At 41.4% G+C, this 22,868-nt stretch overlaps 1 protein-coding gene across 3 annotated transcripts; it reads left to right on the top strand.

Moving 5' to 3' along the window:
- Positions 1 to 1,753: 1,753 nt before the first annotated feature.
- Positions 1,754 to 14,470, top strand: LOC139275897 (mth938 domain-containing protein-like). Of its 3 annotated transcripts, none has more exons than XM_070893120.1 (4): positions 1,754 to 1,859; positions 10,766 to 10,907; positions 13,265 to 13,360; positions 14,029 to 14,470. In XM_070893120.1, the coding sequence occupies exons 2-4, from the start codon at positions 10,776 to 10,778 to the stop codon at positions 14,167 to 14,169; spliced, it is 369 nt and encodes a 122-aa protein (XP_070749221.1). In that variant the 5' UTR covers positions 1,754 to 1,859; positions 10,766 to 10,775; the 3' UTR covers positions 14,170 to 14,470. The 3 variants fall into 3 exon arrangements, with proteins under 3 accessions (XP_070749221.1, XP_070749223.1, XP_070749222.1); XM_070893122.1 differs by lacking the exon at positions 1,754 to 1,859 and adding an exon at positions 2,251 to 2,505; XM_070893121.1 differs by lacking the exon at positions 1,754 to 1,859 and adding an exon at positions 2,251 to 2,518.
- Positions 14,471 to 22,868: the final 8,398 nt, after the last annotated feature.

Raw genomic sequence — 22,868 nt, 5'->3', positions numbered from 1 at the left:
CTATAGGTTGTGTTACTTTTCTGTAAACGTGTTCCCATACTAGCTTTCAGGCTGTAACCTCGGCAGACCACCTGTCTGTTACCCATTTCAAAGAGGCCTTGTGTCTGTTATCTCGCCTGACTGGAACATTGCGGTCTTCTCATTATTACTGTGAGCTGTCTACATAAATCCTGTGGGTGTTCTTATCTCCTAATAATTTCTCTGACCACCTATGTTTTGCCTAATTCAGCTATTCTACCATGAATGCATTTTAAACCTTACTCTGTCTTTCTTACTTTATATATTAATTACACCGAATTACTTTACCCCTGATTTTAAGGCTTTTCGCTCTTAAAGGTATAAAATGGTTCTTCAACCAAACCAACTTCCATTTAAATAGCACCTTTAACATAGTAAAACATCCCAAGGCACTTCCACTTCAAGATCGCTGTCAAACAAAATTTAACACCAAGTCACATGAGCTATTAGGACGGGCAACCAAAAGCTTGGGGCAAAGAGGTCCGTTTTAAGGAGGAGAGACAGGTGGAGAGCTTTAGGGGGGGAATTCTAGGTGTCTATGGAAATACACTGAATTAGGAAGTATTCTGCTGGTTTCCCACAGTCCTGTCAATTGCCTCTACTTGCAAGTAATTGCATCAACCATTCCTTAAGCTTTTGAATGCCTTTGAAACAATAACTTGTATTTATATAGTACCTTTTAATGTAGGAAAACATCCCAAGGTGTAATCTGCCATCAAAAAAGATAAGTGGAACTTGGTTTTAAGGCAGAAATTAAAGGATGAGAGGTTTTCAGAGCTGTGCTTCAGGCCCCGGATGCAACTGTTGAAATATGAACAACCTATTCAGGGGTCACTTTCTCCACATGCATTTTGGTGAACTCCCTCTTATTTCAGTTTCATCCTCCGTTCTTGCATGCCTAGATTTCTTTTTGGAAGAAAATCTTTTTGCTTTTGAGACTTTTTTTAAAAAGGAATTTTAGCTTAGCAATGCTACACTGCAGTATTAAAAATCTGTTATACTAACAGCAGCATTAGTCTGATTAATGTTGCCTCATTTAAAAAGTTGCCAGACTTTCCTCGTTTTACATAGAATATACAAACAAAAATGAGCCATTCAGCCCAACCAGTCCACATTTCAACAGTGACTATACTCCAAAAGTACTTCATTGGCTGTAAAGCACTGAGATATCTGGTGGTTGTGAAAGGCGCTATATAAATGCAAGTCTTTTTTTTCTGTGCAATCAAGACCCATTTGAGAGGTTGTACTTAGAGCGTGCCCTGGCCTATCCTAGCTGACCTAGACTGAGGTAGTTGGATGGTTATTTCAAGATATATTCATGTACTATGGAAGTTCTTTTCAAGGGGAAGGAATGTAGAACTATTCAAAAATGTCAAGGATTTTTCTTCAAGTCAGATCTCTCTTACTGCTGTGACATTGATGTATTTAATTCCAGAAAAAAAAGACAACTAACTTATGATTTGAATAAGTTGTTAATGCTGATATTTTCCCTTACACTTCTATTCTTTTTATGCAGTTTTAATTAATTTAACCCCAGGCTGAGAGAAGTTAGCCAAGAAGAAAAAACTCAGAAGTGAAGGAAGTGCAGCTATTCATTTTCTGTGGGTTTAGAGGTTGCTGTAAGTTTGGAGAGACCATGAATTAAATCTGATATAACATATATATACAAATGTATACCAGGGGCTGATGAACGAGGTGCAGGGGACTGAAGGTTGCACTGCACTGAGGGTGAGATGGGAACTGAAGCTTTTGCAACAGACACAAGCCTGACGTTTCTATGACAACTGTGGGCGGCGGCCTAGGCCCCAGGGTCGGAAGCTTCATCGGGCGGCGCTGCCGAGGTGAGAGGGGACCGCGGGGGCGGGGAGAGGCGCTGCCTGTGCGTGTGCATCCCGCGACGGGGAGATTCCGGCCTATGGGCCGGGGCTCAGGCTGAAGGCCGCAGCAACCCTCTCCACAAGCTGCCCGGCTTTCAGGACTCTCTGCTTTTTTATTTTTTTTTAAATCAGCTGTTGCTAGGCAGTTAGGATCAAAAAATGAAAGGAAATATGCAATCAAACATTGGTGCCAGCAGTATTTCTGTCAGCAGAGTTGAGTTGCCACGTCCTGCCTGGGTTCAGTTCCTGAATAATCTGCACCAGTTCTGGAAGTTTGTCAAGTGTGAGGTTGCAGAAGTTTCCATTCCTGCTACAGAGATTATTTTTGCTCTGGCAAAGTGTATGGCAACTTTGTTACATGTTCTATAAACATGAAATGCTGTGCTGTTTTATTTCTATTACTGTGCTTAAAACTTTAGATGTGTGGGTCTCAGACCCGTATTGCCCATGTGGGGACTTTTCCTTTACCAACATAAACAGATTATCTGGTCATTATTGCTGCTTGTGGGAGCTTGCTGCCTGCTGCGTTTCCCACATTACAACAGTGACTACACTTCAAAAATACTTCATTGGCTGCAAAGCGCTTTGGGACGTCCTGAGGTCGTGAAAGGTGATATATAAATGCAAGTCTTTTTCTTTCTCTTGCACAGTGCCAGTGGTGTTTTGCTCACTGGCTGCTGCAGCCAGTTACATTTTCATGTGATGGGAGAGCTTGAGGGGATGGTGAATTTCTTGCTAACATTAAAATTATTCAATATTAACTGTATTTTTGAATCTCTTTATGAATGTTTTAAACTTGCTTCAGTTACATTGCAAGTGTATGTGAGATTATCTCCTAGAGGTGCTCTTGTACTTCTTTCATCTAATCACATAATTGTCCCAACGTCTGATTTACACAGTTGTTTGAGCATTCAAAACCACTTTGCCTCAAAGTAAACAGGTAGTACAACTGGTCAACCATAAGATTGCCAGGAAGCCAGCTGACCCAGAAGATTCATACAGTGAAAATGCACCAGAAAATTACTTTCAGTAGTTAAACATGTAGCTGTTCTAACCACATTGTGATATATTTTGATATTTTTAGTCTGCATTGACGGCACAGTAAAATCTTAGTAAATCATGATGGAGTATTTTGTGAGGTTTTACTTAAGTACAGATATATTGTTGAAAGACATATATTGACATTCGGTACACTAGTAGGCTATTTAGCGCCTCGAGCCTGTCCTTTCATTCAAGTAGATCATGGCTGATCTGTACCTCAACTCCATTTTACCCACCTTAGCTCCATATTCCTTCATTCCTTTCACCCCAAAATCTGTCGATCTCAGTCAGGAAAATTTAAATTGACCCAGTACCCACAGCCTTTTGGGGTGATATTTCCACTGCATTCTATGTGGGAAAAGTGCTTCCAGATTTCACTCCTGAATGACTTAGTTTAATTTTATGAATATGTCCCCTTGTTCTGTCTCCATTCCCTTTATCCCTACCCTCTATCACCTAGCTTCCAACCAATTGCCAACCCATGTCACAAGGTTACTCCAATTCTGTGAGCTTTTATTTGTGCTAATAATGTCTCGTGTATTACCTCATCAATGCCTTCTGGAAATCCATATAGGTAACAACATGTACAACATGTTGGTGACCTCTTCAAAATAATCCAACTAAACTAGTCAGACATGACCTAGCCATCACAAATCCATGATAACTCTTTTGGATTAGCTATTACTTGTTCAAGTGTTCAGTCACTGCTGGCAGATTTTTAAATGAAGTGTTCTATTTTTATGGGTTGACAAATCATGAAGTAAAAATTCAACAATTATAAAATGCTATATGTAAATTCTCTGAGGTTTGCCAAGTGTTAAATAGCAATCTTGGCATTATCAGATAAAAAGTTGATTGGAAATCTCCATTTTCTAATTTAATTATTGGCCCGGAATTTGCAGTCAGTGCCAAAGAAAATCCGTTGGCCCCGAAGGAAGCTGCCACAGAGAGGTCTCGCAATCTCTGTGGCGAGAAGTTTGCCTTTTTCGGCATGCAAATAATTTCAGTGCAGTGTAGTGTGATCTGCTGTGATATCAACAAGCTGTCTAGCAGCCAATCACATTGCAGAATTCTCAGACAGGGAAGCAGGAAATGAGAGCCTGCTTTTATCCCGACTTTTAAAAAATGTTACAGCGAGCAAAGCAAAGATTGGGGCTCTCACATGGGGAAAAGGTAAACCTGAAATATGATGAACAAACTTTTAAAAATATATATATATTTTAAAGTTTTTTAAAGTGTAATTTTTATCATAATGGATAAATTTGACACTCCACAAAATTAAAATTAGTTTTTCAAGGCCATAACATTTGTTTATCACCAACGATGTCTCCAGAAGATCCTACAAATCCCCTGGGAGGACAAGCACACCAACATCAGCGTCCTCGTCCAGGCTAACATCCCCAGCATTGAAGCACTGACTACACTCTATCAACTCCGCTGGGCAGGCCACATAGTTCGCATGCCAGACACGAGACTTGCAAAGCAAGTGCTTTATGCGGAGCTCCTTCACGGCAAACGAGCCAAAGGTGGGCAGCGGAAATGTCACAAGGACACCCTCAAAGCCTCCCTGATAAAGTGCGACATCCCCACTGACACCTGGGAGTCCCTGGTCAAAGACCGCCCTAAGTGGAGGAAGTGCATCCGGGAGGGCGCTGAGCACCTCGAGTCTCAATGCTGAGAGCATGCAGAAATTAAGGCGCAGGCAGCGGAAAGAGCGTACGGCAAACCAGTCCCACCCACCCCTTCCCTCAATGACTATCTGTCCCACCTGTGACAGAGTCTGTGGCTCTCGTATTGGACTGTTCAGCCACCAAAGAACTCACTTCAGGAGTGGAAGCAAGTCTTCCTCGATTCCGAGGGACTGCCTATGATGATGATGATGACACCTAATCCAACAAGGTCTAACTTTTAATTGGGTATTTAACACTGATATCGATGTGGAAAAGCCAAGTTTTCATCAGTTTGACTGATTCACTGATTGCTGGCAATGGGGAGGGGGAGGGGGGCAGGTGGGGAGGAGGGAGGGTGGTAGGTGGGGAGGAGGGAAGGTGATAGGGTGGGTGGTAGGGTTGGTGGGAGGGGGGCACAGTGCAGCCAGTGTCACAGCAGTGAATGATTTACCACAACTTCAGGATTTCGGCGTTTGATGCGCATGCTCTACATCCTGAAGTTGTGGTCAGTTTCACAGGGGTAATAATGACAAACACTCTTAGTTCGCCGTTATTACCCATGGCAAATTTCGGCCCATTAATTGAAGATTCATCCCATTATGAATCTTCAATTAATAATTAACATCAGGTTCCAGCTCTATCTCACCACCATCTCTCTTGATCCCTCCACTGTCCGACATCCAGTATTGGATGAGCAGAAATTTCCTCCAACTAAATATTAGTAAGATAAAAGCCATTATTTTTGGTCCCTGTCACAAACTGCATTCTCTGATCACCGTTTCCATCCCTCTCACTGGCAATTGTCTGAGCCAGACTCTTCGCAACCTTGTTGTTGTGTTTGACCCCATATCTGCTTCATCACCAAGACTACATACTTCCACCACTGTAACATCACCAGACTCTGCTCCTGCCTAAGGTCATCTGCTGTTGAAACCCTCATCCATGCTTTGTTACCTCCAGACTTGTCTATTCTAATGCTCTCCTGACCGTCCTCCTATCTTCTACCCTACATAAACTTGTGTTCATCCAAAACTCTGCTGCCCGTGTCTTAACTCGCACCCTTCACTCCTGTGCTGCGCTCCAATACTGTCTCCCAGTCTGACAACGGCTCAATTTTAAAATCCTCATCCTTGTTTTCAAATCTCCTCTCTATCACTCAATGTAACCCCCTCCAACCCCACAAGTCTGCGAGATCTCTGCGCTCCTCCAATTGTGGCATCTTGTGCATCCCCAGTTTTAATCGTTGCACCATTGGTGGCTGTGCTTTCAGCTGCCTTGGCCTTAAACGCTGGAATTCCTGCCCTAAACCTCTCCGCCCCTCTACCTCTCCTCCTTTTAAGATGCTCCTTAAAACCTACTTCTTTGACCAATCTTTTGGTCACCTGTCCTGATGTCTCCTTCTGTGGCTCGGTGTCAAAACTATTTGTTGATAATGCTCTTGTTAAGTACCTTGGGATGTTTTACTACATTTAAAGGTGCTACATAAATGCAAGTTTTTGTTGTTAAACTACCTTTGGAAGAATGGAAGATGACAATATTCACTGGAGAAGACACTAATATCTCAAGAGTTTCTATAAGTAAACGTAACAACTTCAGTATTATTGGGATGAGGCCCTTGACTGTCTTAAAGCACTCAAATTAAATAAACCCATTATGATAGACAATACATACTTGAGGGTGCTAAATGAGATTGGAGCCAAAATCAACAAAGTATTGACATGAACACATGAGAGGTCCTTCTAGCTAATGTGGTGTCTATCCTCACATAAGAACATAAGAAATAGGAGCAGGAGTAGGCCATCTGGCCCCTCGAGCCTGCTCCGCCATTCAATAATTTCATGGCTGATCCAATCTTTGACTTCCTTATCTTTCAAAAATCTGTCTACCTCCAACTTAAATATATTCAAATCCCAGCCTCCACTGCTCTCTGGGATTCCAAAGATTCACAACCCTCTGAAAGAAGAAATTCCTCCTCGTCTCAGTTTTAAATGGGCGACCCCTTATTCTGAGACAATGTCCCCTAGTTTTAGTTTTCCCATGAGTGGAAATATCCTCCCTGCATCCACCTTGTCGAGTCCCCTCATTATATGTTTCGATAAGATCACCTCTCATTCTTCTGAACTCCAATGAGTATAGGCTCAACCTATCTTCATAAGTCAACTCGCTCATCTCCGGAATCAACTTAGTGAACCTTCTTTGAACAGCCTCCAATGCAAGTATATCCTTCCTTAAATACAGAGACAAAAACTGTACGCAGTACTCTAGGTGTGGCCTCATCAATACCCTGTACAGATGTAGCAGGACTTCTCTGCTTTTATACTTTATCCCCCTTGCAATAAAGGCCAACATTCTATTTGTCTTCCTGATTACTTGCTGTACCTGCATACTAACTTTTTTGTGTTTCATGCACAAGGACCCCCAGGTCCCTCTGTACTGCAGCACTTCACAATTTTTCTCTATTTAAATTATAATTTGATTTTCTGTTTTTTCTGCCAAAGTGGATAATCTCACATTTTCCCACATTGTACTCCATTTGCCAAATTTTTGCCCACTCACTTAGCCTGTCTACATCCCTTTGCAGATTTTGTGTGTCCTCCTCACAATTTGCTTTCCCACCCATCTTTATATCATCAGCAAACTTGGCTACATTACACTCGGTCCCTTCATCCAAGTCATTAATACAGATTGTAAATAGTTGAGGCCCTAGCACCGATCCCTGCGGCACCCCACTAGTCACTATTTGCCAACTAGAAAATGACCCATTTAACCCGACTCACTGTTTTCTGTTAGTTAGCCAATCCTCTATCCATGCTGATATATTACCCCCAACCCCATGAACTTTTATCTTGTGCAGTAACCTTTTATGTGGCACCTTATCGAATGCCTTCTGGAAATCCAAATACACCACATCCACTGGTTCCCCCTTATCCACCCTGCTCCATCCTCAAAGAACTCCAGCAAATTTGTCAAACATGATTTCCCTTTCATAAAATCATGTTGAGTGTGCTTGATTGAATCATGCTTTTCCAAATGTCCCACTACTGCTTCCTTAATAATGAACTCCAGCATTTTTCCAATGACGGATGTTAGGTTAACTGGTCTATAGTATCCTGCTTTTTGTCTGCCTCCTTTTTTAAATAGGGACGTTACATTTGTGATTTTCCAATCCGCTAGGACTGCCCCAGAATCCAGGGAATTTTGGTAGATTACAACCAATGCATCCACTATCTCTGCAGCCACCTCTCTCAAGACCCTAGGATGTAAGCCATCAGGTCCAGGGGACTTGTCCACCTTTAGTCCCATTATTTTACCGAGTACTACTTTATTAGTGATAGTGATTGTATCCTTCCTCCCTCCCTATAGCCCCTTGATTATCCCCTTCTATCATGAAGACCGATACAAAATATTTGTTCAATGTCTCTGCCATTTCCCTGTTCTCCATTATTAATTCCCTCGTCTCATCCTTCAGGGGACCAACATTTATCTAGCCACTCGATTCCTTTTTATATTCCTTTTTATAAGAGTAGAAATTCTGTCCCGTGACTGAATTATAAACATAGATAAGCTGGAGAAATTTGGACTCTCATGAGAAGGGACCATCTAAAAGCAGATGATATTGAATGGAATAGAAAATATAAACCTGGAGCATTATTTTAAGTTAAACCTTCACTGCACAACAAGGGGACATAGGTACAAATGGCAAGATCAAGAGTTATATCAGGAAGCTCTTTGTCACAAAGAGTGACCTCACAAAAGACTTCGACAATGTCAACCATGAGGGATTATGGAGCGTCCTCAGATTCGGCTGCCCTCAAAAGTTTGCCACCATCCTCCGCCTGCTCCGCGATGACATGCAAGTCGTGATCCTGACTAATGGATCCATCACAGACCCAATCCACATTTGGACCGGGGTCAAGCAAGGCTGTGTCATTGCACCAATGCTCTTCTCGATCTTCCTTGCTGCAATGCTCCATCTCACCCTCAGCAAGCTCCCCGCTGGAGTGGTGCTAAATTACAGGACAAACGGGAATCTGTTCAACCTCCGCCAACTCGAGGCCAGATCAAAGGTCGTCCCATGCTCCGTCGTCAAGTTACAGTACGCAGATGACGCTTGCGCCTGCGCACACTCGCAGGCCGAACTCTAAGCCATTGTCAACACCTTCACCGTGGCGTACGAAAGCATAGGCCTTACACTAAACATCTGTAAGACAAAGGTCCTCTACCAGCCTGCCTCCGCCATACAACACTGCCCCCTAGTTATCAAAATCCACAACGAGGCCTTGGACAACGTGGACCATTTTCCATACCTCGGGAGCCTACTGTCAAGGACAGACATCGACGACGAGGTCCAACACCGCCTTCAGTGTGCCAGTCAGCTTCGGTCGCCTGAAGAAGAGAGTGTTTGAAGACCAGGACCTCAAACCCAGCACCAAGCTCATGGTCTATAGAGCAGTGGTGATACCCACCCTCCTATATGGCTCAGAGACGTGGACTATTTACAGCAGGCACCTCAAAACACTGGAGAAGTACCATCAATGCTGCCTCCGCAAGATCCTGCAAATCCAATGGCAGGATAGGCACACCAATGTCAGTGTTTTTGCTCAGGCCAACATCCTCAGTACTGAGACACTGACCACGCTCGATCAGCTCCGCTGGACAGGCCACATCGTCCACATGCTTGACACGAGATTCCCAAAACAGGCACTCTACTCGGATCTCTGACATGGCAAGCGAGCTCCAGGTGGGCAGAGGAAATGCTTCAAGGACATCATCAAAGCCTCCTTGAAAAAATGTAACATCCCTACCGACACTTGGGAATCCCTGTCCCAAGATCACCCAAAGTGGAGGAAAAGCATCCGGGAAGGAGCTGAACACCTCGAATCTCTTTGCCGAGAGCAAGCTGAAGCCAAGCATCGACAGCGGAAGGAGCTCGCAGCAACCCAGGCACCCCATCCACCCGTTCATTCAACCACCATCTGCCCCACCTGTCCTGCATTGGACTCTTCAGTCTCCTGAGAACTCATTTTTAGTGTGGAAGCAAGTCTTCCTCGGCTCCAAGGGACTGCCTATGATGATGATGATCAGCACTTGGATTGGCATTCAGGGTTGCAAGTGGATTCAAAACAGAACTGTTCAACAAGTGGTAGGCTTGCAGTGATTTGTGTACTGTAGGTTTAAAGAAAGAAAGACTTGCATTTCTATAGCGCCTTTCACGACCTCTGGACGTCTCAAAGCGTTTTATAGCCAATGAAGAACTTTTGGAGTGTAATCACTGTTGTAATGTGAGAGGTTTACATGAAATGATTGAGGTTGGGTCAAATGGACTCCCTCGTCTGTACTTATTTTTGTGATGGAACTATTATCTTTATTTCCATGACAATTTTCTCCCTTTTTTTTGAAGGCTGGTGGCTCCTGCTAGACTCTGGTTCCATGGATGCCACCAACCCTTCAGTATCTCACCCAAGTGGCTATTGTTCATATGTGAACTTAGTGTGCTAGCAAGCTGGTTGATCATCAGGATGATCACAGCCTGATCCTGTTCTTATCCAACTTCCAAATTCCCATCATTAATAATGAAAATGTTTAGGCCTATTCAACCATGTCATTGGTTTATCATTGACGTAATCTATTAATTATTGTAAAAATGCATATGATTGACTTGAAACCCCAACACCATCTGTTGTCTGGACCATACAGATCAGAAAGCTAGTGGGTTTGGCATCTGGTCTGTGCTGAGTTAGCTCATTTCATTAGAGGCAGCAGGAGGATTGGCCACATTATCCTAGGCTAGGAAAAGGAAATAGTCAGGTTTCAGCTGGTGTTTCCTTGATCCTTCCACAATCAAACAGCCAGTGAACACTCACTGTTATGGCTCACATATGTGGAGTGGTCTCTTGGGAGGTCTGTATGTTTGTATCCATACGCTGGCATGAGACTCAGCCTTTGGAGAAGAGAAAAAAAACAACGGAAAGGAAATATGGTACGTTGTGTAATCATGGATTCTTCTGTTGGAAATGCTGACAGTAAGCATTCCAGTGATTCCTTTAGTTAAAAGGCCTTAGTCACATTTATGTTAAATATCAAAGCACCAAATATAAACTGAACAGAACCCAATGGAGTTTGCTATGGAAGCTCAGTTCTTGTTTTCGACCCCAACAGTGAGTGAAACATGGCTTCACCCGCTATTACATCACTAAAGTGGGGAGAAATGAAGGTCGAGGGCAGCGATACTGTGTACAAGGATTGTAAGGTCTGGCCAGGAGGAAATCGAGCCTGGGACTGGAAAGAGACGGGAACCCATGTGAGTAGAGATTTGATCTGAGATTAATTGTAATCTAGCAAACTATATAGTTTAAAACAGTATAATTTGCATATATTGTCTGCTGGCAGATAGCATAAAAGGACTTGGTGTTTACATGGGAAGTAGAACAGTGTGCTGTGGAGACTGGTCCATAGCAGTGCTCTGCTGATTCCATGTCTAGATGTTATAACTTTTGCAATGCAAACTTGTACTTTAAATTCAAGAAAATCCTTATGGAACAACAACTACAACATTTACTTATATAACTCCTTTAACATAGTAAAATGTCCCAAGGTGCTTATAAGCCGAAACAGATAAATTTGACACCGAGCCACATAAGAAGGAATTACGGCAGATGACCAAAAGCTTGGTTGAAGAGGTAGGTTTTAAAGAGCGTCTTAATGGGGGAAAGAGAAGCAGAGAGGTATAGGGAGGGAGTTCCAGAGCTTATGGCCCAAGCAGCTGAAGGCACAGCCACCGATGGTTGAGCAGTTATAATCAGGGATGCTCAACAGGGCAGAATTTGAGGAGCGCAGCCATCTCATGGGATTGTGAGGCTGAAATAGATTACAGAGATAGGGAGATTTGTAAACAAGGATGAGAATTTTGAAATCGAGGCGTTGTTTAACCAGGAGCCAATGTAGGTCAGCGAGCACAAGGGTGATGGGTGATTTTGACTTGGTGCGAGTTAGGACACGGGCTGCCGAGTTTTGGATGACCTCAGGTTTATGTAGTGTAGAATGTGGGAGGCCAGCCAGGAATGCGTTGGAGTAGTCATGGATGAGGGTTTCAGCAGCAGAAGAGCTGAGGCGGTGGCGGGCAATGTTACAGAGGTGGAAACAGGTGATTTTAGTTATGCCACAGATATGTGGCCGGAAGCTCATTTCGGGGTCAAATATGACACCTAGGTTGCAGACAGTCTGGTTTAGCCTCAGATCGATGCTAGGAAGAGGGATGGAGTCAGTGGTTAGGGAACGCAATTTGTGGCGGGGACCACTGGCTTTGGTCTTCCCAATATTTAATTGGAGAAAATTTCTGCTCATCCAGTACTGGATGTCGGACAAGCAGTTTGACAATGTAGAGACCATGGAGGCGTCGAGAGAAGTGGTGGAGAGGTAGAGCTGGGTTTTGTCAGCGTACATGTGGAAACTGACTCCGTGTTTTCAGATGATATCGCCAAGGGGCAGCATGTAGATGAGAAATAGGAGGGGGAACAACATCATAAATACAATGTTCAGCCTAAACAATAGAGACTTCTCGCTAACAGTGGAACCCAACAGCTAAAGGGAATCATAATAGCAATATCTAAATGCAAGGCTGAAATAATATTGGTACATATCAATACATTCTTTATGCTTAAAGCTCTACACTTCCATTACTTTCGTCCTGTCAGGCAACACCCGTTTCTCGTGCCATATAAATCAATTTTAAGATCCTTATCCTCATCTTTAAATGCCTTTATGATCTCACTCAACTGTTTGCACCTGCTCTCACCTCTGCTATTCTTTCCCCCCTACTCTTCACTGTATATGCTGCACATAGTCAGCCATTCTTTCAGCCATCTCGCCCCTGCCCTCGAGACCTCCTTCCATAACCCTCTCGAGTTCAGAAGTCTACTTACGACTTTTTTAGTCAACCCCTTTTTCGACCCTGCCCCTTAATCCATTTTACCTAATCCACTTCCCTTTTGAATAAATGAATAATTTTCATTTATTCAATCTCTGTAGCATTTTGGAATGTCTTTCCGACATAAAGAAAATTATGTAAGTGCAAGTTGTTGGTGGAAACACATCAGTGTGGCCTCTGACAGTTCGTTTTCCTGATGAACTTTCTTTAGAAGACTTCTCCAGAGAATCCAGAACACTTTAATTTCCTTTGTGAATCCAGTTTTTTAAAGGGTTGTAGAATGGTTTCAAATACAGTAAGGAGCATGTGGTAAGAACTGCTGCCATTTTGAGATTCATTCGACAGCTTTGGCACTTGGGTATTGGGTCTGACTTTGCAATTATTAGAATACTGGCTCTTTCAAGCTGAATTGAAGTTGGATTGCCAAGGATGGTTGAATTCTCACCACTCTTTCCAGAAGTTTATATGTACAATCAATTAGTGAATGGCTCAGGTCAGTGAACATAAATACTGTAGAATAGGATATATTCAAACAAGAATTGAAAGACTATACAATATTTTAACAGGGCTGCTTCAAACCGCTGAGGCTGTCAACATTCATAGCACCCAGCAGTCAAATTCAGCTACCATAGAGAATTTGATAGACACCAAGGCCGAGTCATGAATAAAGAATGTTTGTGTTTTATGGAGCTGCAGTTTGTATCTTGAATATTGTTCCCATGTTCTTGCAGCATAAACCTGGACTTCAGCCAGCTGATGTTAATGAGATTGTGAACAAAGGTATTCAGACTCTGGTAATTGGAAGGGGGATGGATGAAGCATTGCAAGTAAGTACGGTTTAAGGAGAAACAGAATGTTGGTGGCCAGTGATAATAGACTAGGAGCTGAGACTATGAAAAGAAAGGTGGGAAAAGACCATCAGGCTTATCCATGATCACCTCACTAATCCAAACTCATGTACCACCCTTCCCAATCTCTTGTAATGTAAGTGTCAGCCTGGGCTCATTGGTAGCACTCTCGCCTCTTGAGTCACAAGGTTGTGGGTTCAAGCTCCACTCCAGAAACTTAAGCACATAATCCAGACTGACACTTCAATGCAGTACTGAGGGAGTGCTGCATTGTTAAGAGGTGCCTTCTCTCAGATGAGGCCCTTATTTGGATAATTTTTTTTTTAGAACTGGCCTTAAAGAAATTTGTGATGTGGGACAATTTTGAATAAATGCTACTTTTCATCAGACTAAATAGTACAGTGGTAAGTTGTAAAGGTCTCTTCAGATGTTTTTGAATAGCGGTATTAGGCAGCATCTACTGTATTATCAAATTGAAGTTTCACGGACACATCAACAGATTTGTCCTTCAGTTTTGTAAAATGAGCCATTTGTGGTACGTTAATGTACATATTTGATCTGCATTCAGATTTGATCCAAGTCAGTAATGAGTGCACTCTTCCAGTGAAGTAGCTTCATAGAAATCTAACTTGCAATGTTGGTTTTAGGTGCCTGAAGAGACACTGGCTTTAATCAGAAGTAAGGGTGTTAATGCTGTGGTTCTACAAACAGAGCAAGCTGTGCAGCAGTATAACAACCTGGTGAAAGAGGGAGTTGCCGTCGGAGGAATCTTTCATTCAACCTGCTGAAGCATCCTGCTCTTGCACTTAATGACTGAGCTGAGTCGACACCTTGTGTACCACAGGAGAATAGCTAGTTATGTTTGGATGCCTAGTTTTAATATTCTGTTATGGATTTTTTTAATATAAGAAGCAAAAGCAAATTAACTCCGTTTATGTTCTGAAAGGTACAGTAGATTCTGAAAACCATTTGAACAATTATCACCGTTCAGTAGCCCATAATTTCTACTGAAAAGATTATTTGTACTGCAGTGAAGCAATGCTTGATTATATTCTCTGTTTGAGTGGTCAATAAACATTCCTTGTTGCCTCCTCCTAAAGTGTCTGTTGAACTCTATTATATCACACCTGACCTTGGCTGTCGCATGCATTGGGTTCTAATCAGGGCTATGAACATGGGATATTTACCTTATACATATGTAGCCCAGAAGAGCAAGTAGTAGATAGTTGTTATCTTGTTTACTTTGGGTCTGGAATTGACTCTATGTAATTGAGGTCACAAATACTTTCCTGCAAGCCATTGGTAATTTGAAAGTCAATGAATCAACTATATGTTAACTGTCACCATCATGGAGCACCAGCTGTGGCCATGACAACTTCTTTGCCATTACTGTCCGCAAATGTAACGCCCCTATTTAAAAAGGAGGCAGACAAAAAGCAGGAAACTATAGACCAGTTAACCTAACATCTGCCGTTGGGAAAATGCTGGAGTCCATTATTAAGGAAGCAATAGCAGGACATTTGGAAAAGCATAATTCAATCAAGCAGAGTCAGGATGGTTTTATGAAAGGAAAATCACGTTTGACAAATCTGCTGGAGTTCTTTGAGAATGTAACGAGCCGGGTGGATAAGGAGGAACCAGTGGATGTGATGTATTTGGATTTCCAGAAGGCATTCGATAAGGTGCCACATAAAAGGTTACTGCATAAGATAAAAGTTCACGGGGTTGGGTAATATATTAGCATGGATAGAGGATTGGCTAACCAACAGAGAACAGAGTCGGGATAAATGGGTAATTTTCCGGTTGGCAGAAACTAGTGGGGTGCCGCAGAGATCGGTGCTGGGGCCTCAACTATTTACAATCTATATTAATGACTTGGATGAAGGGACTGAGTGTAATGTAGCCAAGTTTGCTGATGATACAAAGATGGGTGGGAAAGCAAATTGTGAGGAGGACTCAAAAAATCTGCAAAGGGATAAAGACTGGCTAAGTGAGTGGGCAAAAATTTGGCAGATGGAGTATAATGTGGGAAAATGTGAGGTTATCCACTTTGCCAGAAAAAATAGAAAAGCAAATTATAATTTAAATGGAGAAAAATTGCAAAGTGCTGCAGTACAGAGGGACCTAGGGGTCCTTGTGCACGAAACATAAAAAGTTAGTATGCAGGTACAGCAAGTAATCAGGAAGGCAAATGGAATGTTGGCCTTTATTGCAAGGGGGATAGAGTATAAAAGCAGAGAAGTCCTGCTACAATTGTACAGGATATTGGTGAGGCCACAGCTGGAGTACTGCGTAAAGTTATGGTCTCCATATTTAAGGAAGGATATACTTGCATTGGAGGCTGTTCAGGGACGGTTCACTAGGTTGATTCCGGAGATGAGGCGGTTGACTTATGAAGATAGATTGAGTAGGTTTGGCCCATACTCACTGGAGTTCAGAAGAATGAGAGGTGATCTTCTCGAAACATATAAGATAATGAGGGGGCTCGACAAGTTAGATGCAGGGAGGATATTTCCACTCATAGCGGAAACTAAGACTAGGGGACATCGTCTCAGAATAAGGGGCCGCCCAATTAAAACTGAGATGAGGAGAAATTTCTTCTCTCAGAGGGTTGTAAATCTATGGAATTCTCTGCCCAGAGAGCTGTGGAGGCTGGGTCATTGAATATATTTAAGGCGGAGATAGACAGATTTGTGAGCGATAAGGGAATAAAGGGTTATGGGAGGTGGGCAGGGAAGTGGAGCTGAGTCCATGATCAGTTCAGCCATGATCTTATTTAATAGCGGAGCAGGCTCGAGGGGCCAAATGGCCTACTCCTGCTCCTATTTCTTATGTTTCTTATCAACAGCACAGAAAACCCTCACACAGTAACAATCCGCAAGTGATTCATCAAAAACTTACACAACTGACAGCATTCTTGAATGAAGCATCACCGAAATAAAATGGAGTCAAATATTCCAGAGCCACAAAATGTACTACATCATAACCAGCTTTTTGAACAAACCGCAACTAATGATTTCCCAAGCCTCACAGCTTAAAGGATTCTGAGGTACATACATCACCTTACTAGATGCCATGTCACTGCGCTGCAGCCCAGGTAAGTTTAATTTATATTCCTAATAATAACCACACAAAAGCTAGATGCCAACATTGTAGAAATAGAATATTTCATATGAACTGCTGGATATTTTTTCTCTTATCTAAACTCATTTAAATTAATTCTTCAACTACAAAAATGTATACTTCAGCCAGAAAATCATTGTAAAACGAAATGAATACATTCATTATTAATAACTTTTATTTATATAGCACCTTTAACGTAGTAAAACATCCCAAGAGGCTTCACAACAGACACAGATAAATTTGACACCGAGCCACAGAAGAAATTAAGGCAGATGATCAAAAGCTTGTTTTAACGAGCATCTTAAAGGAGGAAAGAGAGTTAGAGAGGCGGAGAGGTTTAGGGAGGGAGTTCCAGAGCTTAGGGCCCAGGCTGCTGAAGGCACGTCCACCGATGGTTGGGCAGTTATAATAAGGGATGGTCAAGAGGCTAGAATTTGAGGAGCACAGACATCTTGTGGGATTGTGAGGCTGAAAAAGATTCATCATCATAGGCAGTCCCTCAAAATCGAGGAAGACTTGCTTCCACTCCAAAAGTGAGTTCTCAGGTGACTGAACAGTCCAATTCAGGAATTACAGTCTCTGTCGCAGATGGAACAAACAGTCATTGGTGGGTGGGTGGGGTGTCCGGTTTGCCGCACGTTCCTTCCGCTGCCTGCGCTTGTTTTCTGCATGCTGTCAGCGACGAGACTCGAGGTGCTCAGCGCCCTCCCGGATGCTCTTCCTCCACTTAGGGCAGTCTTTGTCCAGGGACTCCCAGGTGTCGGTGGGGATGTTGCACTTTATCAAGGAGGCTTTGAAATGTTTCCTCTGCCCACCTGGGCACTTTCCATAGAGAAGATTACAGAGATAGGGAGGGGCAAGACCATGGAGTGATTTGTAAACAAGGATGTGAATTTTGAAATCGAGGCATTGTTTAACTTGGAGCCAATGTAGGTTAGAAAGCACAGGGGTGATGGGTGATCCTGACTTGGTGCGGGCTGCTGCGTTTTGGATGACTTTAAGTTTACCTAGTGTGGAATGTGGGAGGCCGGCCAGGAGTGAGTTGGAGTAGTCAAGTCTAGAGGTAACAAAGGCATGAATGAGGGTTTCAGCAGCAGAAGAGCTGAGGCAAGGGCAGAGGATTAATGGGGATAGACAAGAGCTGAAATAAACCCTAAAGGATCCATTGGCGCAGGAAAAAGGAGAGGTTATAAAAACATTGAAGGATTAGAGTTTTGAGAGATTAGCATTTAAGGCATTTTCATTAGCATGAAGCTATACAGCTGTTTTACCCATACTTTGCACTGCAGGAAAAGCATCTCCCGCTTGGACTTGAATTCTGTGAATCAAAGTACAATGTGTGGTCTCACTGTTACGCAGGAACAGAGCTTTAAATTGCCATTAAGAAAACACAAATAAATCAGAAATCTTATCACAAGATGGTTACAGATGGGGAAGGACAATTGGCCATTCATAGAATCTTGCAACACAGAAGGCCATTCGGCCCATCGAGCTTGGGTCGGCTCTTTGGTACAGCTATCCAATTAATCCACTCCCCTGCTCTTTCCCCATTGCCCTGCAATTTTCTCGCCTTTAAGTATTTATCCAATTCCCTTTTGAAAGTTACTATTGAATCTTCTTTCACCACCCTATCAGGCAGTGCTTTCCAGTTCATAATAACTTGCTGCATAAAAAAATTCTCATCTCACCTCAGATTTAAGGTAATTGGCAAAAGAGTCAGTGTTCTCTGTTTACTGACTCATCTGCCACTGGAAACAGTTTCTCGTTTTGTTTATTTTGTTCCAGATTATTGTTTCTAACATTTTCCCCACCTCCGACATTACACTGACTGGTCTGTAGTTACCTGGTTTATCCCTCTTCCCTTTGTTGGACATCCATCCAGACAATCCTACACTCACCCCTTTGCAGCATCTAATCATTTATTAAATTATTCCAGGGTTTTTGCCTAGCACTCTGCATGAAAACCTGTGTTCCCTTGTTCTACTATTTATTTAAAAGTAGTGTTATGGATTAACCTTTTCTTTACCATTTACTATCCTACATACTTCTGTAAGATGACCTCTCAGACACCTCCTTTCCAAGCTGAATAACCCAAGTCTCTCCAGTCTTTCCTCATAATTTAGATGCATGATACTAGGAATCTGCCTTTTGGCAGTTCTCTGTACTGCCTCCCTTGTTTGAATATCTCCCTTATTTCAGCCCGGTCTACCTACATAGCATCTTGGTACATGCAGAGAAACTTGCAGCAGGCTACCCAGCATGTTAAAAGCATCTAATGTAATCTCTACTCAAAAGGAGGGAGGTATTAAGTTCATTTATTTTGTCCCTTTCAATATTCTCCCCTCACCCCTTGAAGGCATGGACTCACTTTGAGGTACAGTTCCAGTAGCTCCAGCTGTCCTCCTGTTGTTTAACCCAGGTAACTGTTCACGTATGAGTTTGGATAATGAGTGTCAGGATGATATTCAACTGTGGCGTTTGGGGGTCATCATTGCAAAGCCCAATCTTGTTCTCACCCAACATGCACTTCCTAGTTTAAATAACTGGACAGCAATCAGCAATGGGAATTTAGCTGATTTTACTCCTCCCTACCTGGGGTACTGAAGCCAGTTGAAATGCCCCACAGACATCAGCTGAGACTAGCTGTCTCAGCACAGACCAAGGACTGAATAATCAGAGACCTCTAGAAAACTGTATCACTCTCATGTCTTTATCTTTGCATGTTGATGAATGTTTCGCCTCCACTACTGAAGACTTAGAAAAAAATACAGAAGCGCAAGATGAATTATGTTTTATTATTTTACTGGAGAATACTTACAACATCCAAACCAGGAAATGATGTGGTAAATTACAAAAATATACATTTGCACTTGAAATGAGAAACTCTTTACATTAGTTTGTGCTGCATTATCCAGGATACAGTGTCATTTCTCTTGTGTCATACTATGCATTGAAATGTGAGCATGCATTGTGTATGACAGTTCAAAGATGATCCCTTGAAGGTTGAAGTGCTTTTAATTTTTACTGATGAAGCATTTTGAAGCAGAAGGAAACTTCAAACATATAATTAAGAATGGAAACATAGTACCACAGAGTGCAATAATTACAGTTTCCTCTATCCCTTTTAATGTTTAGCAATGATTTTATTTCAATCACACAATTAAAGCTCCATTCATTCCTTTCTTTCCACGGGTTCCCTATCCTTTCCACATATTGGTCAGGACTGAGTCACAGTTTTCTGCAGCAAGAAAGATTATGGTCGTCTTGTCTGTACTTTTTCGTACCATAGGCAAATAAAACATTTACAGTATTATTGAGTGTTAAATGTAAAAGGTTTACCTTAACTGAAATATTTCCCATTAAAGTCAGATGCAAGTTACTATTACAGTGCTTCATTTAAACATGTATTTTGAAATACTACTAAAAAGAATAGCAGATAAATCGAATCTCCTGAACAAAAGAATGCTGGCACTTCATTCACCACCAAGTGTCAGTCCAATATAATATATTATTTTTGTACCGTTTGTTTTAACTACAACAGCTTGCATTTAATTGAACCAGGGTTCCCAGTGCCTTGAGGAAAGCTGGATCCAGTTTCCCTAGTATCTTTGCCACAATTTTATGTCAGGATTTTATTTAATCACATTAATGACACTCTAGGTTCTGTAGCTACAAGCTTTGGACTAACTAATTGGCTGCAGATTGTACAGGCGTTTCATTATCTTCCCTCAGTATGTAAATTTGTCAATGTAAAGTTGTCGAGCACAGCCAGTGAGTGGAAATGGGAGTTCTGAAACCTTTCAGTACAATATTTGTTATTAAAACAGAAGACAATAAGAACAAAACATAACACATATAATAAGCCCGCTCTGTATTTAAAAACTAGAATCATTTGCTCCGAAAAATGTTTTTCGATGTGGTATAAGCATAGGACTAATCTTCAAATTTATTCAATATACATGCATGAAATCAAATACAAAATATCTGTAAATACTGAGCAGGCCTATCAACAACTGAAAAGAGAAAATACATTTTCATATTTTGAGTGGAGAACCTTTGTCAGAATAGTCGTGATATCAGTCTCTTCTCTTTTCAAATACTAATGGACCTGTTGTACATTACAGTATTTTCTGTTTCGATTTCAGATTTCCAGCGTTCACAGTTTTTATTTTTATCTCTACTGATCAGTATTTAACACTTGCTAAACAATACCATTGCCTGGTACTCCACTTATACATTTTAAATTCAGACGTAAACGTGCTTCACAATAAATCTGCAGCAGCCGGTGTCCTTAAGATTGTTTAAAGTTAATATTATTTCTTGGTATACTGGTGCTCCAATATACCATACCACACAGGGGTAGGATTTAGATCCACGTGTCTGATATTGGTTGTGTGGGGGTCGGGTGGGGGGACAGAGTGGAGGGAGCACCATGTAAAAGCCAAGCAGGGAGGGAAGTTCTGAGAATCATCTCAAGTTACTCTCGTACATTTACCAGTTGGCTGATGAGCAATGAGAACTTTTTTTTAAACTGGGAAGTAAAGTTAATTTTCTGTAGTTTTTCATACACCTGTGAAGTTTCATACTCCCGTCGGGCTGTTACAGTTCATTATAAAGCTTGTATTTATAGAAATCATTTTAAAAGCTAAAATTTAATTTATAGAGCAAATGAAGAAAACTTTTCTGCAAAGTGCACAGTTGAGTGATTAAACAGTGTTACTGTCCACACACTGCATGAGAAGGATGGATGATTAAACAATATCGTGGCTTGGTACTTTGTGATGACAGTATTGTTAAATGCGGACAGGGATTTGTATTTTAACATCACTTCTCTTTTCAGAGGCCCTGTTTGGGATCCATAAAGCTTTCCCTTTATATCCCTTTTAAACAAAAATGTAAGAATAATTTTACTTTAAAAAAAAATCTAATCTTTGCGGGTTTCTGTCGGGATGTTTGAAAATTTGCAACATCTTTCAGCGGTAAACCACCTCACTGGTGATTAACAACATTCTATCCCACAACCAGTGAAATGATTTTTACTACAAGAGGAAGGAAAACCAAATGAATGAACTTTACCCTGTAACAGCTCAACCCGGCAGCAAAGAAATCTCTAATAGGTATTTTGTTTGTAAATAATTTGATTGTTTATGCAAACATAACCCATCCAATGACCAGACTTTCACAATGTTGCTTGGCTAAGTTATACTGGGCACAATAAAGTTTTGCAACTTCCCAAGCTATACTGGAGAAGGCAATGCTTGTGTATAAGGCAACAAGCCAATAGTTCCAATACAAATATCAAGTGCTGCAGTCAGACCTCCTCTCATTAATAACAAAAATGATGGAATTTGGCAGGTTTAAAAAAAATCTTTAAGCAAATATTTACAGAATAATGAACACAAAGTTTTCTAATTATTTAAATATATATAAAAATAAAAGTAAACAAAGTTTGAAATTGTCTGCATAGAGCAGATGTCTTAGTTAAGCTTTCGCGTCCCTTTTGGATGGAATGGTCTATCCCCAATGTGCTGTGACCACTGAGTCATTTGTACAGATACCTCTGCAGGCAAAAATTTACTTATCTCCTCATTTTTTACTTTTGAGTGTACATTTACCAAGTTATCGGTTGTCTTTGATAAGATTTTTAAAACATTTTATGCAAAATTTTGTCTCGCAAAATTTGCTTAATTGTTAACTTATATTAAGGTCAGTATAGGAACATACAGGATTTTTTAAAATTTGAACATTACAGCTTCCCCTGGTTGTTACATGGCGAATCTCAGTAAGTGGGAAACATCTGCTTTGAAATATGTTCTTACTGTGTGAATGACATGAGCACAGTGGTTCTAAACTGTATTTGGCCCATGATCCAGAATTCCAACATGTTGCATCATATCCCATATGTTACGCCTAACATGAATTCCCTATTCCCTAAGGCTATAGACTCTGTGCTTCTCAGGTGATTAATACAGTGTTGTTAGTAACTAAGCATTGTTGTCATATGCCCTCACCCAATCTTTAGGGATCAGAAGTCTATAATTGCATAAAAATGTGCACTGTGGTTCATGCAGTTTTTTTCTCTTTCGAAGTAATTCTTGGGCCATCTTTTTGACAGTAAGCCAGCATCAAAGAATAAAAGATGAAAGATAATTGTCAATGATCAGCCATCTTGTGAAGTTAATCAGCAGAAATCAGTTTTCTAAAATCCAGTAGACACAACCCATTTGTTAACAGCAAAGACTGAACCAGAAAGTGTAAGTTAGAATGGTGAACTCAATATCAAATCAGGTACAAAAAGAGAAATAAAGAGAGGGAAATATAGAGAGGGAAAAAAAGATTGGAATTAGAGAGAGAGAAAAAAAGA

Source organism: Pristiophorus japonicus, chromosome 11, assembly GCF_044704955.1.
Source record: "Pristiophorus japonicus isolate sPriJap1 chromosome 11, sPriJap1.hap1, whole genome shotgun sequence".
Lineage (NCBI taxonomy): Eukaryota > Metazoa > Chordata > Chondrichthyes > Pristiophoridae > Pristiophorus > Pristiophorus japonicus.
The sequence above is the reverse complement of the archived record's forward strand: the minus strand, read 5'-3'. Positions and strand labels throughout refer to the sequence as shown.

Coding starts and splice junctions, on each gene's coding strand:
- LOC139275897 (XM_070893120.1), top strand. CDS start 10,776: ATGGCTTCACCCGCTATTACATCACTAAAGTGGGGAGAAATGAAGGTC. Junction 10,908..13,264: donor GGAAAGAGACGGGAACCCAT/GTGAGTAGAGAT, acceptor ATGTTCTTGCAG/CATAAACCTGGACTTCAGCC. Junction 13,361..14,028: donor GGATGGATGAAGCATTGCAA/GTAAGTACGGTT, acceptor TGTTGGTTTTAG/GTGCCTGAAGAGACACTGGC.